At 50.1% G+C, this 16,769-nt stretch overlaps 1 protein-coding gene across 1 annotated transcript in view; it reads left to right on the top strand.

The window, feature by feature from the left end:
* OGA (O-GlcNAcase) overlaps window positions 1-16,769 on the top strand; it is a 56,123-nt gene that overhangs the window by 35,455 nt on the left and 3,899 nt on the right. The window contains exons 12-14 of the mRNA XM_044299160.1: window positions 768-872; window positions 9,800-9,888; window positions 14,921-15,113. Of these exons, the coding sequence (XP_044155095.1) occupies window positions 768-872; window positions 9,800-9,888; window positions 14,921-15,113 (387 nt within the window). The remainder of the gene's footprint in view (window positions 1-767; window positions 873-9,799; window positions 9,889-14,920; window positions 15,114-16,769) is intronic.

Here is a 16,769-nt window from a genome sequence, read left to right as displayed (position 1 = left end):
CAATATGACTTCCAAATGAATGACTTTATTTTTGTTCACACGTTCTTTTCGACAACCCCGTTTCTGTGCCTCTGAGAGGATGAAAGGCTTGGTCTGCTGAAGGCTTAGACTGTAACAACCTAATATATTATCATTATTTATTTTTCTTTTAAACATCCTGTTTTTCTGGTGGAGGAGACGTTTCTTTCCCAAGCGCCGGCAGCGAGTAGCGCAGCGCGTTGCATTTCACACTGTTCCTTTGCAGGTTGCGTTGCACTTGTCTCTTCGCGTGCAGCGAGCGCAGGCTTGGCTCTCATGAACTGAAATTCCATGTACAAAGGTTTAAGGCTGTTGTCAGAGTCATCATATTGAAATAGTTTACCCGGGGGTGACAACATACAAACTTGCTCATGGACTTTCACGCGCGGCTGACCTTTTTCCCTCTCACAGGTGTCCTGGCGCGTGCTGCATGTGATGGCATAGTACTGTGCAGGGTGGTGCGCCTCCTCTTATTGTCACTGTCAACCCTCTTCAGACCAATCCATGCGCCATTCGCTCTATGGCGTTTTCCTTGACCTGTAAAGGTTGGACAGGTAGCTAAAACCTTGCCCTATGTAAATTTACCTCAGTGTGCCTTTTTATTTATTTTTTTTGCTGAGAAATTCCTGCAATGGCATGTTCATTTTTGTAACCGTGCCTGCTCAGCTTTTTATATATTTTTTTTCCCCCTTATTTTGCTTCAGCTCGTTATTTCCAGGTCTGATTTGTCTTTTTCTTATTTTTCACAGCGTTTGCTTCCAATTGAGGGAGCAAATGACCTCTTTTTTCAGCCACCTCCCCTGACACCGACTTCCAAAATCTACACCATAAGACCCTATTATCCAAAGGATGAGGTGAGTTTCTATTGTCTCTTTAGTAATTATACCACCTAAACATTTAGGGAATGTTTTTAACGTCAGTTCAAAGATTCGAGAATAAATTGGCTTACACAGGCTAAGTGATAAAAACGTACTATCTGTGATTAAAGGGAACCTGTCACCGGGATTTTGTGCATAGAGCTGAGGACATGGGTTGCTAGATGGCCGCCAGCACATCCGTAATACCCAGTCCCCATCGCTCTCTGTGCTTTTATTGTGTAAAAAAACCGATTTGATAAATATGCAAATTACCCTGAGATGAGTCCTGTATGTGAGATGAGTCAGGGACAGGACTCATCTCAGGTTAATTTGCATATGTATCAAATCGGGTTTTTTTACACAATAAAAGCACACAGAGCTATGGGGACTGGATATTGCAGATGTGCTAGCGGCCATCTAGCAACCCATGTCCTCAGCTCTATACACAAAATCCCGGTGACAGGTTCCCTTTAAATATGAAACAATCACTCTGACATCACTGGATAAACTCATATCGGCTATCGCTGGAGCAGTTGCATAGCCGGCATTCTAGTTGACAGTCACAGCAGTGCACATACCCATAGCTGACACCAATCATGGTAGAATATGAGGGGTGTTCAATAGTTCATCTACCCCAGCATGTTCTGTCAGTGTTTGAGAGCTGAGCTTGTCTGTGCAGGTTGAGACATGTCTGGACACACGGTAGCAGTTCAGTCTGGTGAAAGCACTAGAAGTGACAGGATGGCAAGTGCAGTACAATGCAGATCTACAAAGAAAGTGGGGGATTTGGAGCTTCATTCCGTGATTACATTCCTTACAAAGGAAGAAAAGTGGATTTTTTGTACTTACCGTAAAATCCTTTTCTCGTAGTAGGCATTGGGGGACACAGCACCATGGGTATATGCCCAGCTGCCACTAGGAGGCTGACAGTAGAAACAAAAAAAGTGTTTGCTCCACCCAGGTAGGCTATACCCCTCTGCCAGAGCCGAGAGAGATCAGTCGGTACAAAAGCAGTAGGAACGTCACACCTGAACCAAAAAAGAAAAACTGAAAGCCAACAAGTCTTCAACTGGGGAAACTCGACAACCACTTAAGCAAACGCCGGGACCTCAAACAAGAAGAAACTCAAGAAGGGTGGGATCTGTGTCCCCCCAATGCCTACTACGAGAAAAGGATTTTACGGTGAGTACAAAAAATCAAATTTTCTCGTGCATGGCATTGGGGGACACAGCACCATGAGACGTCCGAAAGCAGTCCCCGAGGGAGGGAAGAAAAAAGCGCCATGCCGCCAATCTAAAGCACAGCTGCTTGCAGAACCTTGCGCCCCAGACTGGCATCAGCAGAGGCCAAGGAATGAATATGGTATAACTTAGAAAAAGTGTGAACCGATGCCCAGGTGGCGGCCCGGCAGACCTGGGAAGCCGACGCCTGATGACGCACCACCCAGGAAGACCCAACCGCCATACTCGAATGTGCGGTCAACCTGGAAGGGGGAGCCCAGCCCTTCGCGACATAGGCCTCCTTGATGGCCGACCGAACCCAGCGAGAAATGGTGGCCTTGGAGGCAGGCAAACCCATACAAGGGCCCGCGGGGACCACAAAAAGAGTCCGAACGACGGAAGAACTCCGTGAGGCGAAGATACAGGCGAAGAGCCCGAACCACACCCAGGCAATGGAGGGATTTCTCCCTAGGGTGAGAAGGATTAGGGCAGAAAGAAGAAAGGACGATTTCCTCATTAATATGAAACGAGGAGACCACCTTCGGGAGAAAGGAGGGAACAGGGCGCAAAACCACCTTCTCCTGATGGAACACGAGGAAAGGCGAACGGCAAGAAAGCGCCGCAAATTCAGAAACCCGGCGGATGGAGGTGACTGCCACAAGGAAAGCCACCTTAAACGAGGCAGACGACAAAGAGATCTCTGCCAAGGGCTCGAAGGGCGATAACTGGAGGGTGTCGAGGACGAGATTCAGTTCCCATGGCTCCACCAGAAAGCGAAGGGGAGGAGCTCCGCGAGCAAACACCCTGGAGAAAAGTCCTAACCTGGGCCCGCGAAGCCACAGGACGCTGGAAGAGGACCGAGGGGGCCGAAATCTGCCCCCTAAGAGAAGCCAGGCGAAGACCCTTCTCAAAACCGGCCTGAAGGAAGGCCATAATGTTAGAGACGGAGAAACGGAGATGGCGAAAACGGCCGGATTTGCACCAAGCAAAATACGCTCTCCAGGTCCAAAAGTAAATGCGGGCAGACTGGGGCTTGCGAGCGTGAAGCATCTGGATGACCGAGTCCGAGAGACCACGGGACCTCAGGACCGCGGTCTCAACAGCGACGCCGTCAAACGAAGCTGAGGTAAATTCGGGTGGAACATAGGGCCCTGGGAAAGGAGATCGTGGCTTAGAGGAAGTCGCCACGGAACGTCGGCGAGCAAACACCAGATCTGCGTACCACGCCCTGCGGGGCCAATCCGGAGCCACCAGGATTGCCGGGACACAGGCTGCCTTGAGATGCTTGGGCACTCTGGGAAGGAGAGGAATGGGGGGAAAAGATACAGAAGGCCGAACTGAGACCAAGGCAGAACTAGGGCGTCGACTGCGAGAGCTTGAGGGTCCCTGGACCGTGCCACATAGCACTGGAGCCTGCGGTTGAGGCGCGACGCAAAGAGATCCACGTCCGGAGTTCCCCAACGGTGACAAAGTTGGAGGAACACCTCTGGGTGGAGAGACCATTCGCCCGGGTCGACGAGCTGACTGAGGAAGTCTGCCGCCCAATTGTCGACCCTGGGAATGTGTACGGCGGAGAGGACCGGAATGCGTTTCTCCGCCCACCGCAGGATGCAGGGGGCTTCCTGAAGGGCCATCACACTCCTGGTGCCCCCTTGGTGGTTCAGATAGGCCACAGTGGTGGAATTGTCCGTCTGAACCCGGATCGGGAGACCACGGAGAGTCCAGTGAGAGAGTGCCAGGAAAATTGCCCTGAGTTTGAGAACGTTGATCTGCAGGGAAGACTCCTGAACAGACCAAAGACCCTGGACAGTGAGGGACTCAAAGACCACCCCCCAACCCGAGAGGCTGGCATCCGTGGTGATCACCCGCCAACTGGCGGGAAGGAAGGACTGGCCCAGGGACACCGTCCGAGGATTCAGCCACGGGGAGAGATCCTGGCAAAGCTCGGGAGGGAGACGGGTCCGTCGATCGAGGCCTGCCGGGGACTTGTCCCACCTCGATAGGATGAACAACTGAAGGTCCCGGGAGTGGAATTGGGAATAGGGAATAGCCTCGACGCGCATACACATCCTGATGGTTAGAGGGGACGGGTCGTGGAGACGAGTCACCCCCGCCTGAAGAGAGGCAATCTTCTGTGGGGGAAGGAACACCCGCCCGAGGCGAGTGTCGAAGATCATGCCCAGAAAAGGCATCCTCCGGCATGGGACGAGGAGGACTTGGAGTGGTTGATGAGCCACCCGAATTGGGCAAAAGCCGAGAGGGTGATGCGTAGGCTGGACAAGTTGTCCTCCAGTGACGGCGCCCGGATCAGAAGGTCTTCCAGGTAAGGCACCAATGCCCAGCACGGAGAAGGGCCACGAAAGGCGCTAGCACCTTTGTGAAAACCCTCGGGACGGAGGCCAGGCCAAAGCGCAGGGCCACGAACTGAAAATGAAGAGAACCTACCGCGAAGCGAAGGAACTTTTGATGGGAGGGGGTAATGGCGACGTGCAGATAAGCGTTCTGAATGTCTATGGACGACAGGAACTCGTCCGCCTCCATGGAGGCGATCACCGCCCGGAGGGATTCCATGCAGAAATGACAGACACGGACGAAGTGATTGAGTGCCTTCAGGTCTAGGATAGGGTGGAGCCAACCGTCCTTCTTGGGAACCGTGAACAGGTTAGAGTAGAAACCCCGAAAGAGTTCTGATACCGGAACTATGACCCCTAGAGAGCGACGGGAACGAATGTCCCGAAAAAACTTGTCTGCCCTGGCGGGGGACATGGGAGGCGATGTCAGGAAGAACAGTCCCGACGGAAGAGCGGAAAATTCGATCTTGTATCCGGAGGAAACCACCTCCAGAACCCAAGCATCCTCCACACTTGCTTGCCAGATATTCTGAAAGGCGAGCAGGCGCCCCCCCACCTTGACCGGAGCAGAGTCATGCGGAAGGTGGCTTAGTGGACTGCGGGCGAGCAGGTTTGGGCTTAGCATGCCAGGAGGGCTTGGCCTTAAAGGAAGGCCTGGTGGACTTCTTGTCTGATCGGCCGGGAGGGGCCCGAAAGGACTGCGCCCGAGAGGACGACCCAGGAAAGCAGCAGCGGCGAGGCTGGCTCTGGGGAAGAAGAGAACTCTTACCACCAGTGGCCTCACAGATGAGCTCCTCCTCCAAACGCTTCCCACCGAGGAAGGAAAATTAGAGCCTTCTTGGAGGCGGAATCCGCCGCCCAAGTACGAAGCCAGATGGTGTCGCGAATGGCCACAGAGTTAGCGGCCGGAGCGGTGAGCCGATTCCATGGAGGCATCGCAAAGAAACTTGGATGCCTGGTAGATCTGAGAGGCAAGTACTGCCAGTTCCCCTTGGACCGAGTCTGGAGGTAAGGCTCGGATAAGTTGTTTTGCCCAGATAGCGCAGGCCTTGGCCATCCAGGAAGTGGCAAACGCAGGACGGATGGCTGCACCCGCTGCCACGAACACGGACTTGGCCAAGGAGTCGACCCATTTGTCTGCGGGATCCGACAAGGAAGCCGCGTCAGCCAGGGGAAGGGTAGTGGCCTTCGCCAGGCGAGCCACCTGAGGGTCTACCTGAGGAGGAACCGTCCAGAGGTTGACGGATTCCTCAGAAAAAGGATAAGGGACATCCGAGTCCTTGGTAAGGTGAAGGCGCCGATCAGGGTGACGCCACTCCTTAACCAGAAGTGCGTCAAGATCCTCGTGATTCGGGAAAACCACAGTGGACCGTCTAGAATGGCGGAAGGACACCGACTCCTGGGAGGAGGAAGAAGGATCGTCCTGCACATTGAGCTCGTCCCAGACTGCTTTAATGAGATCCTGTATGGCCGCAGACATCGCCGAGCACCGCTCTGATTCAGAGTCAGAAGGAGAGGAGTCCCCAGGAGCGGCGGAAGCGGGTGAAGAAGAAATCTCGCCCGTCTCAGACTTATCCGGGGAAGCTGAGGAAGAGTGGGACCCGGCCGAGACCGTACCAGGTCGCTTGTGGGATTGCGTGCCAGAGCGAGAACGGACGTCCCCAGCGGGGGAGTCCCTGCTAGAGGCGGCCTCAATCTGGGCAGGCAGACTGTCCAGAGACTGCGCCAGGGATTGGGAGAGGCTGGCAAAGTTCCCTATGGCTTGGGACAGGGTAGCAGCCCATTCCAGAAGGACCGACACGGAGGGGCCCGCAAGGGCAGCCTGGGCGGACCTGGGGTTGAGGCACTGTACGCAGAGGGAGTTAGACTGGCTGCATGGGAACTTCCTATTACACAGGGAACAAGCATAATGGGTAGGAATCGCGGCAGGGGGAGTGGGGTCCCGACCAGAGGAAGACATGAGGGCTAGGATGGAGCCTGCAAGGAAAAAGGCTGCCTATCAGACCCAATGGTGCTGTGTCCCCGACAGAGAAAGCCGATCGCAGTAGCAGAGCAGCAAGATGGCGACCAGGTGCAGTCACTGCAGGAGAAGGAAAGAGCCGGCAGAAAAGAATGCCCCCTGCAAAGGCCCGCACAGAGAAACCAAGCGCCTCCCAGGGCTCCACCCACGGATGGGAGGATCAAAAGAGAGAGCCTGGGAAGCCAGGAGTGGGCAGAGAGAAAGCTCTGCCCCACGTGACCTGCGGCCTAGTCGGCCAAAAAGCTGGGGCCTAAATTTGATAGTGCGTCCGGAAACGGACGCCCGAGATGGCAGTGGCGTCCGGAAGCAGCCGCGGAGCGGGAGGGACACAGCGCCGATGAGAGAGACTGCGCCTGTGCCAGGAAGCACCCAGAAAGACCCCCAGAGGTGAGGAACGCTTCCTAATTGTGCCGCCAGTGCCGGATCCAGAAAGGCATGGGCCACCTTGCAGACACGCTGGCCCCAAAATGACCCCCTGGAGGTGGGGGAGATAGGGAGGAAGGGCCACCAAACCAAAAATGCCTCAGGCACTAAGAGGCCATGGAGAAAGAGGGGGGAGGAGTGAGGGAGGGGAAGGGGAACTATAGGGTCCCCGCAATGGATCCGGATCCCTACTTACCTTCCGATGTCTTCAGGCGCGGCAATGACCACCCCCTCGGCGGACTCGACACAGGAGCCGTGGGTCTACCGGAATTCCACTGCGGAAGCAGTTTCAAGTGGGGACTGGGTGGTTGCCAGGTACCTGAGTACGCGCCCGCAGGGGGGCAACTAAAGTGGAACATGATGGCGCCACCCCTGCAGCAGGCCGAAACCTGCAGAGAAAAGAGTGAAAACAAGATAAAAAATTTGCAGGATGACCTGCGAAAAAAGATAGCAGGTCATGTCTGCCTCCTACGGACACTAGAACTAGACTGATCTCTCTCGGCTCTGGCAGAGGGGTATAGCCCACCTGGGTGGAGCCAACACTTTTTTTTTGTTTCTAGTGTCAGCCCCCTAGTGGCAGCTGGGCATATACCCATGGTGCTGTGTCCCCCAATGCCATGCACGAGAAAGAAGCCTAAAGAAATCCATGAAAGGATGATTGCTGTATATGGTGATGATGCACCTTCCTCCTACCAAGTAAAGTTTAAATGGGGTATCAATTGAAGATGACCCCCATTCAGGGTGACCTGTCGAAGTGTTATAGCTCATGAATTAGGCATTTCAGTTGGCACAGTTTCCAGTATCATTCATGATCTGTTGACGATGTCCGTTCCCAGTGGGTGCCACAAATGTTGACGCCTGAGCAAAAAACGTCTCCAGCAGTTTAGCCAAGAGAATTTAGACTTGCTTAGAGAAAATCTAGGAGACTTCCCAAATTATTACGGGTGATGAAACATGGGTCCACCACCATGATCCAGAGACCAAACCCTGCAATGGAAGCACAAGGGGTCACCATCTCCAAAGAAGTTTGAGTGCAGCAGTCAGCTGGAAAGATCAGGGCAACAGTTTTTTGGGATACGGAAGGCATTTTATTGCTAGAATTCATGCCAGACAAGACGACTGGGAGACACCTTTGCTTCAACAATGAAGGCATTACGTGAGGCTATCAAAGAGAAACGCAGAGGAAAGTTGTCGGCAGATGTGTTGCTGCTTCATGACAATGCCCCAGCTCACAAGTCTCGCAGATCACAAGCTGCTATCGAGAAATGGAGCTTAACCATCCACCCTACAGTCCAGACCTGGCGGCCAGTGATTACTTTCTCTTTCGGAACCTGAAACGATTTCTACGAGGGCAACGATTTCCTGATGATAATGCAGTCAGAGGCGGTAACAGGGCTCCTGCAGCAGAAAGAAGTCTCCTACTCTGAGGGCATCCGATCACTAGAGGCGAAGTGGAATAAGTATAAGGGGGATTACACTGAAAAATAGGGAGTTAAATTTTCTCAGAAAATTCTGTTTTCATATTCGGGTAGATAACTTATTGAACACCCCTAGTACAAGAGAGGGGGGAGCCTTCTGACCTCCTTAAAGGGGTTTTGTCGCTTTAGCAAATAGCATTTATCATGTAGAGAAATTTAATACAAGGCACTTACTAATGTATTGTTATTGTCCATATTGCTTCCTTTGCTGGCTGGAATAATTTTTCTATCACATTATACGCTGCTCTTTTCCATGATTGCGACCACCCTGCAATCCAGCTGCAGTGGTTGTGCTTACACACTAGGAAAAGCACCAGCCTATACGAGCTCCCACCAGAGAGGGCAGCGCTTTTTCCTATAGTCGGCAAGCACGGCCACCACTGCTGGACTGCAGGGTGGTCGTAACCATGAAATTGAGCAGAGTATAATGTGATGGGTAATGAATCAAGCCATCGAAGGAGGCAACATGGAGAATCACAATACATTAGTAAGTGCCTTTTATTAACTTTCTCTACGTGATAAATGCTACTTACTGAAGTGAGACAACCCCTTTAAGGATATTCCAAAGGAGCTTACCCTTTGTTTCAGATACATAGAAGTTTATAGCTTCCAGCCCCTGTCCAGTGTGCATGTCCCTAAGGTAATTGCTCAGGGATGTGCCCTGCACTGAGACACAGCAGTGGTGTTTTGTATATGTTACTGAGCTCACTACATAATATCATTACAAAGGCTAATAATTAAAGGGGTATTCCGGTAGATAAGTTATCCTCTATGTACAGGATAGGGGGTAACTATCAGATCAGTGATGGTCATGGTCCTACCACTGGGGACCCCCACCGATCACGAGAACGGGGGCCACGTACGCCCCTGCTGCTCCCCTGAACAGACCGAAGCAGCCAGGTAACACATGCGCGCGGCTGCTCCATTCATTTCTATGGGAGTTCCGGACATAGCCTAGTACAGTGCTCAGCTACCTCCGGAACTCCCATAGAAATGAATGGAGCGGCCGCGCGCATGTGTGACCTGGCTGCTCCGGTCTGTTCAGGGGAGCAGCAGGGGGTACTTTGCCCCGTTCTCTTGATCGGTGGGGGTCCCGATTCCCTATCCTGTGGATAGGGGATAACTCTTAACTAACTCTTAACTACTGGAATACCCCTTTTAAAGGTAAGAATAACAAACAAAAAAATACCATTATAACACAGGGACATTGCAGAGTATTGGGTTCTGTGATTAATTTGTCACCCAAGTGTTTAGGGAGTTCAGTGGTTGCTACTACAGGAAAGGAGCGATAGAACAAGTCACATGAGTCAGCACTAATTAGTCAGGACAGAATGATACCCTGATTAACTGCAGCGGCTATAAAACGTTATTTTTCATATCTTGTTAAAGGTTTATTCTGATCAAATTTAATTTATTTTTCTGTATTGTCCAGTCGTCTGTTTACAGGATTTGTCGAGAAATGTACGATGATGCGATGGACGATCTGCCATTTGAGAGTCAGCCTGACTTGATAGGAGACAAGTAGGTGCTCAGGAAATACAATTTCATTTGTTTTTAGACCTTTCAATGTGTTAATATTTTTGAAGATGTGAATTTTACTAATGGCTGAAGTTCATTCTGCTATCAGATGTTGCAGGTTTTTTTGACATTGAGGGACACAGCCCAGTGGTTATATGCGCAGCAGCCACTTGTAGGCTGCACCCAGCTGGGCTCTACCTTATCCACAGGCACTAGGTTAACCAGTTTTAGGGTACTTTCACATTACCGTTAGAAGAATCCGGCAGGCAGATCCCTTGCCGGAACTGCCTGCCAGATCTGGAAATCCGTGTGCGAACGGATATCTTTTTTTTTTTTTTTTTTTCGGATCCGGATCCATTGGACTTGTGCATTGAACTACCGGATCCGTCTTTCCGGTATCATCCGGAATAACGGATCCGTTATTTAATTTCTTCAAAGCTAGAATGAACTGCGCATGCGCGGACCAGAAATTTGCGGCAATTTACAGAACACTTGGTACCGGATCCGGCATTAATGCATTTCAAGTGCGGTAGTGTTACGGGATTTTGGCCGGGAAAAAAATACTACAGCATGCTGCGGTATTTTGTCCGGTCAAATACCATACAAGACACGGAACGGAAGACATCCTGATGCATACTGAACGGATTGCTTTCCATTCAAAATGCATTAGGACAAAACTGATGTTTTTTTTTACGGTATTGAGACACTACCGGATTTCAATACCGGAAAAGAATAACGTTAGTGTGAAAGTACCCTTAGTGTAGTGTACTTTTTTTTTTTTTTTTTTTTTTTTCCCTGCAGGTCTTGCTATTGTATTTTCTTCTTTTTATTTTCTCCTTTATTCCTCTTTTTAAAATGCTCTGCAACTTTCATCCTGCAGCATGAAAGTTGTGGGTTTACAATTTAATAGTACCCCCTGTGGGCACATACTTCAGTACTTCATCGTTCACCCAGCCCCACCGTTCTGCAGTGGAATGACTGTAATCCCACTCATGTGTGAGCTTACTAAAGGGCTAACCCTGCACCAGATGGTAGTTTTCTCCCACCTCTTCCTTTAGGTTAGGTTCCCTCAGGCCTCTTATCCCTTGCCCCTAGCTCCTGGACCTTTTCACCTTCTCCTTTTTTCTGGGATCCTCTACTTTCCTCGTTCGCCAGGACCTCTGCTTTCCTCAACCTCTTCTCTACCCTTCTCCTCAGGCCCTCCCCTGGCGTCTTCCCAACTTCAGTCTCCAGTTTCTATAGGGAATAGGCAGGTTCTTTTTGTACCATGGAAGAAAAGTGGTCAGTCAGAAACTTTATACTTTGGCAAGGTCATTTTCACACCTTCAGGGACGCTAAAGGGGCCTACCAGCTGTTCCCCCTATGATTCTGGCCCAGAACATGACTCCTTAAAGGGGTTGTCAGGGACCAATTTTAATTTATATTTTTATTTTCCAAAGTCTATTTACTATTAACAGCTGATTAAAATTCCCCCATGTGTTTTTAGGTATTATCGCCATTTCTACAGGGCTCCGACTGTCCCCCACACATTGTTTACATCTATGTTTATCTTTGCCTAACTTCCTGCTGCACTGCCCTGTGGGTCCCAGCGCAGCGCGGCCTCACATGGTTACAGCTTACTATCATCTCCGCCGTAACTCCGCCCCCTCATTAATATTCAGCCTCATCATTAATATTCCGCCTCCTTCGTTTATTGGAAAGTGCCATGCTCGGTGACGTCACCAGATTGGAGGGGCGCTGCTTAGCACGATGTCTTCCAATCTAGTCACCGCCCCTCCCTGCGCTCTGCATAATTACTGAGGCTGATGGTGATGTCACCGGGCCGGAAGGGCGTGGCTTAACGCAATGTATTCCAGCCTAGTTACCGCCGCTGTTGGTGACATCACCGGGCTCCCTGCGAAGTGGAAGAAGAGGCTTTGTTCTGCAGCAAGGGACCCGGTACGTCACTGACTATGAGAAAATAGGCATTTACGGCAGAGAATTTGCAATATGAAAACTGGGCTTCAGAAATGTGTGGCAAAGGTAGGACAGGCGTGTGTGTAATATTTGTGTCACTGTTGTACACTTAGAACAATATCCCCAATACAGGACAACCCCTTTAACATGGGACATGGTGGCCATCCACTACTCCATCCATCTGGACCATCCAGGGTTGCACAGTGCTAATCAGTAAACAAGACTGTTTGAAAATTAGTCTTCATGTCTGTCTGGGCCCATAGACAGTGCGGTAACCAATCTATATTACCAGTGAAGTGATATTCGTAGCAGTACTGCAGCGCTGTGCAAGAGGCAAAGCAGGAGCACGGAAGCCTTTCATCTTATTATTGCTTCACATACCTGTTTGCTGCTTTGTAACGGTATTTTAGCAGCTTCTCTCTTCCGGGGAATTTGTCTGGCAGAAACCGTCCTTGTTCTGCCTTTATCTGCATGACCCGTCTGTGCTCTGAATCAGCCACAGATCTCTTCACAGTACGATGATTGCACTTAAGTTTTCGTGAAATATCTATCTAATCTTTTCATACCTTGTCCAAGGCATTGCCCTACTTAGAGCTTTTTGGCAGCAGAAAGATCTTTTTTTCTTTCCCATATTTCTTGAAACTTGTGGCCTGCTTAATAGTCACTACTTTCACACCCGCGTTTTGGGCGGATTCATCATGGATCTGCAAAAAAACGGATCCGTTACAATAATACAACCGCATGCATCCGTCATGAACGGATCCAGTTGTATTATCTGTAACATAGCCAAGACAGATCCGTCATGAACTCCATTGAAAGTCAATAGGGGACGGATCCGTTTACTATTGTGTCAGATTGTGTCAGAGAAAAACGGATCCGTCCCCATTGACTTACATTGTGTGCCAAGACTGATCCGTTTGGCTCTGCTTCCTCAGGCAGACACCAAAACGCTGCAGGTAACGTTTTGGTGTCCGCCTCCAGAGCGGAATGGAGACTGATCGGAGGCAAACTGATGCATTCTGAGCGGATCCTTTTCCATTCAGGATGCATAAGAGCAAAACTGATCCGTTTTGGACCGCTTGTGAGAGCCCATGATGGATCTCGCAAACGGAAAGCCAAAACGTGAGCCTTAGTAGCTTTAGTTGTGCTCGCTTGTCAAACTAACCCTGGGTTCACACCTGAGCGTTTTACAGCGCGTACGAACGCGCTGTAAAACGCCCGACGCTCAAACAAGTACTTGAGCTTCTTTGGGGCGTTTTGACGCGCGTTTGTGGCCATAGGACACTGCAGTCAATGACACAAACGCGCGTCAAACGCGCGTTTACTATTACAAAAAACGCGCATAAAAACGCGCGTTTGAGGAACGCTCAGGTGTGAACCCAGGGTTAGTGTGACAAACCACCCGCCAATCCCGTCGTACTATGCCACAGTTGCCATACAGGTCTCGTCCAATAGAGACTTCTGGAGGCGAATCCACTGTGAGCACAGTAGATGTTTAGGATTGGTTGGTGTGCCCATACATACAATCGGAAAAATACAATTATCAATTTCATGCTGGAAATCATATTAATTTGCTGCCACCACTCTTCGTATTGAATCGGGGCGAAGAGACCCCGGCTAGCTAATCCTATAGGGAAAAAAACTGTTATTTGCAGCCTAGCTCCGACTACAGAAAGGGAGTTTTTATGAGGATCTGTCAGGAGAATACCAGATTGATGGGTACTTAACCTGGCATGGGGGCAGGAAGAGTCTTTGGCAAGGAGGTGCTAATTGTACCTCTGATCTGTGAGCTGCACTAGCAAGGTCAATTATTTTGGGTTGAAAAAACATTTTTTTTTAACTCTTTGTATGTAGGCGAAGGCTCTGGTAATTTAAAACCAGACGCATTCGCAATTTCATAGTGTTGCTGAGATCGCAAATCGTCACACTAAGTATCACAGGGGTTTGAGATTTCAGCGATCCAAAGAGCACTGAAACACACTGCCATCCATGAGTTTAGGCCTCTTTCACACTTGCGTTGTCCGAATCCGGCGTGTACTCCACTTGCCGGAATTACACGCCGGGTCCGGAAAAACGCAAGTGTACTGAAAGCATTTGAAGACGGATCCGTCTTCAAAATGCTTTCAGTGTTACTATGGCACCCAGGACGCTATTAAAGTCCTGGTTGCCATAGTAGGAGCAGGGAGCGGGGGAGCGGTATACTTACAGTCCGCGCGGCTCCCGGGGCGCTCCAGAGTGACGTCAGAGCGCCCCATGCGTATGGATGACGTGCCATGTGATCACATGATCCATGCGCTTGGGGCGCCCTGACGTCCCTCTGGAGCGCCCGGGAGCCACACGGATGGTAAGTATACTGCTCCCCGCTCCCCACTACACTTTACCATGGCTGCCAGGACTTTAGCGTCCCGGCAGCCATGGTAACCATTGAGAAAAAGCTAAACGTCGCATCCGGCAATGCGCCGAAACGACGTTTAGCTTAAGGCCGGATCCGGATCAATGCCTTTCAATGGGCATTCATTCCGGATCCGGACTTGCGGCAAGTCTTCAGGATTTTTGGCCGGAGCAAAAAGCGCAGCATGCTGAGGTATTTTGTCCGGCCAAAAAACGTTCCGTTCCGGAACTGATGCATCCTGAACGGATTTCTCTCCATTCAGAATGCATTAGGATAAAACTGATCAGGATTCTTCCGGCATAGAGTTCCGTCGTCGGGGAACATATGGAAAAGAACGCAAGTGTGAAAGAGTCCTTAATTGAAAAAACAAAAATGACATCTTTATGGCACTTAAATCCTGTTTGAATAATAATCTGGAACGTGGCGTATGCTATATAGATAAAGGAGACCGCTGTACTGCTCGTAATCTATCCGAGACGCATCAGAAGGTTTGTTTGGCTGAGATCCAGGTGCTGAAGGCTTGTTTTGTTTGTTTTTTCGGTCTTGTGATTGGTGGGTCATCCGGAGGTGCCAATCAGAGGTTCTGATATATCAGAAGTTTTTAAGTGCACTCGAAAAAAATATCTGAAAATGCCCCCGATGTTTACATGGAGCCCAGTTTCTGACTGCGTATTTTATGTCTTCTAGGCTTGTCGGAGGACTCCTGTCTCACAGTCTTGACTACTGCTTTGTATTGGAAGACGAGGACGGGATATGCGGTTATGCTGTGGGTACAGCAGACGTGTCCCCTTTTCTAACAAAATGCAAACATTCCTGGATACCTTTCATGCAGGAGAAATATACCAAACCGAAAGAGGACAAAGAGCTGTCTGAAGCAGAGGTACGAGTCCTATACGAGCTGCTGCTTATATCCTTGTGATCATGGAGCTCAGCAGAAGAGCCATATACACTCATTTATTTAACCAGTATATTGGATGTTTTTGCTTAGTAAGGATACTTAGAGGTTGTGCAAAGTTGGAGGGGGCAGACCAGCAAAGGGAAGATGACCTACCTGCTTCCTGGCGCCTGCTCCTCCTCCTGCAGGCCTGTGATGCTCCTCTGGGCTTCATCAATGTCAGCATCTGGTTCGACATCACTGCAGCCAATCATTGGCAGGGACCGGCTCCCCTTGCATCATGACAAATAATCACCTGATGCAAGGGGAGCCTGACTCCGGAGCCTAACCAGATGTTCACATTGATGGAGCCTAGCCGAGCATCACGGGCCTGCAGGAGGTGGGGAGCGGGCGCTGATAAGTCATCTTCCCTTTGCAAGTCCGGAATAATGGGGGGGGGGGGTACAGCGAGTATGGTACTCGCTGTACTCTCTTACATAGCCTGTTCTTGTGAGATATGCCAAATCTCACAACAGCAGCATGTCTTCTCCCTGGCTGTGGAGCGGTCTGCTGCAATTGGACAGGAGACGCCCACTGAGGAGAGCACAGGTCTCCTCTTCCCTGTACCGATGCTAGGAATTAATATATTGGGCGCCGAAAGATTAGAGGGTCATAGCAGTGCAAGGGAGGGGTCTATCAGAAAAAAAGGTTGTAGCATAAGGGGAAGGTGGACTACTACATTAGGTATTCAGTGAAAAAAAATATCCCATGAAAGGTCCTCTTTAAAAGGATTGTCCCATTGCAACAACTTATCCGATTATCCACATAAGGGCCCATTCAGACGACCATAGTGCTTTGCGGATCCGCAAAACACTGATACCAACCATGTGCGTTCCGCAATTTGCGGACCGCACATGGCCGCAACCATAATAGAAAATGCCTATTCTTGTCCGCGATTGTGGACAAGAATAGGACATGTTTTATCTTTTCTGCGGAGCTGCGGTACGGAATAACAGATGCGGACAGCACACTGTGTGCTGTCCGCATCTTTTGAGGGCCCTCCATAGAAATTAATGGATCCGCAGACCTTCCGCAAAATTGCGGAACGGGTGCGGATCCGTTCATACGGCCGTGTAAATGAGCCCTAATAGAGGATAAGTTGCTGACCAGTAGGGGTCTCACCAGCGGGACCCCGCCAGTAACGCAAAACAAATCAAATGTAAATACCAACTGGGATGTCTGTCCCCACCCTCAACATTAGAATTTTTGCAGTGAATCTCTGGGGTGCAGGCCCTCGTCTACGATGCTGCTGTTAGGTGAAACACTATCAAACAACCTGACCGTTTCCATGTCCGATGCTACTGCGTTCCGCAGGATAAGCAGCATGGATGCTGACGGCTGTGTATCTTCCCCACATGCTATAAGAGTTATCATGCACATTCAAAGCTCAGCATTTGTTAGTTGCAAAACCTTTTTCTATGACAATCCCACCCAATTCCTCTGCTGCAAGTGAATGGGGCATTTCATACCCCATTTAAACGCTCTTCACAAGAGTATTGACTGTGCCGTGGATTTAAAAATCTGCAGCTGCTTAAAGGATATGTACATCTTTAGGGGCAATTTTTTTATTGTTTCTCACACAACCAGATTATTACCAGTCGA

Source organism: Bufo gargarizans, chromosome 6, assembly GCF_014858855.1.
Source record: "Bufo gargarizans isolate SCDJY-AF-19 chromosome 6, ASM1485885v1, whole genome shotgun sequence".
In the NCBI taxonomy this organism is placed as follows: domain Eukaryota; kingdom Metazoa; phylum Chordata; class Amphibia; order Anura; family Bufonidae; genus Bufo; species Bufo gargarizans.
The sequence above is the reverse complement of the archived record's forward strand: the minus strand, read 5'-3'. Positions and strand labels throughout refer to the sequence as shown.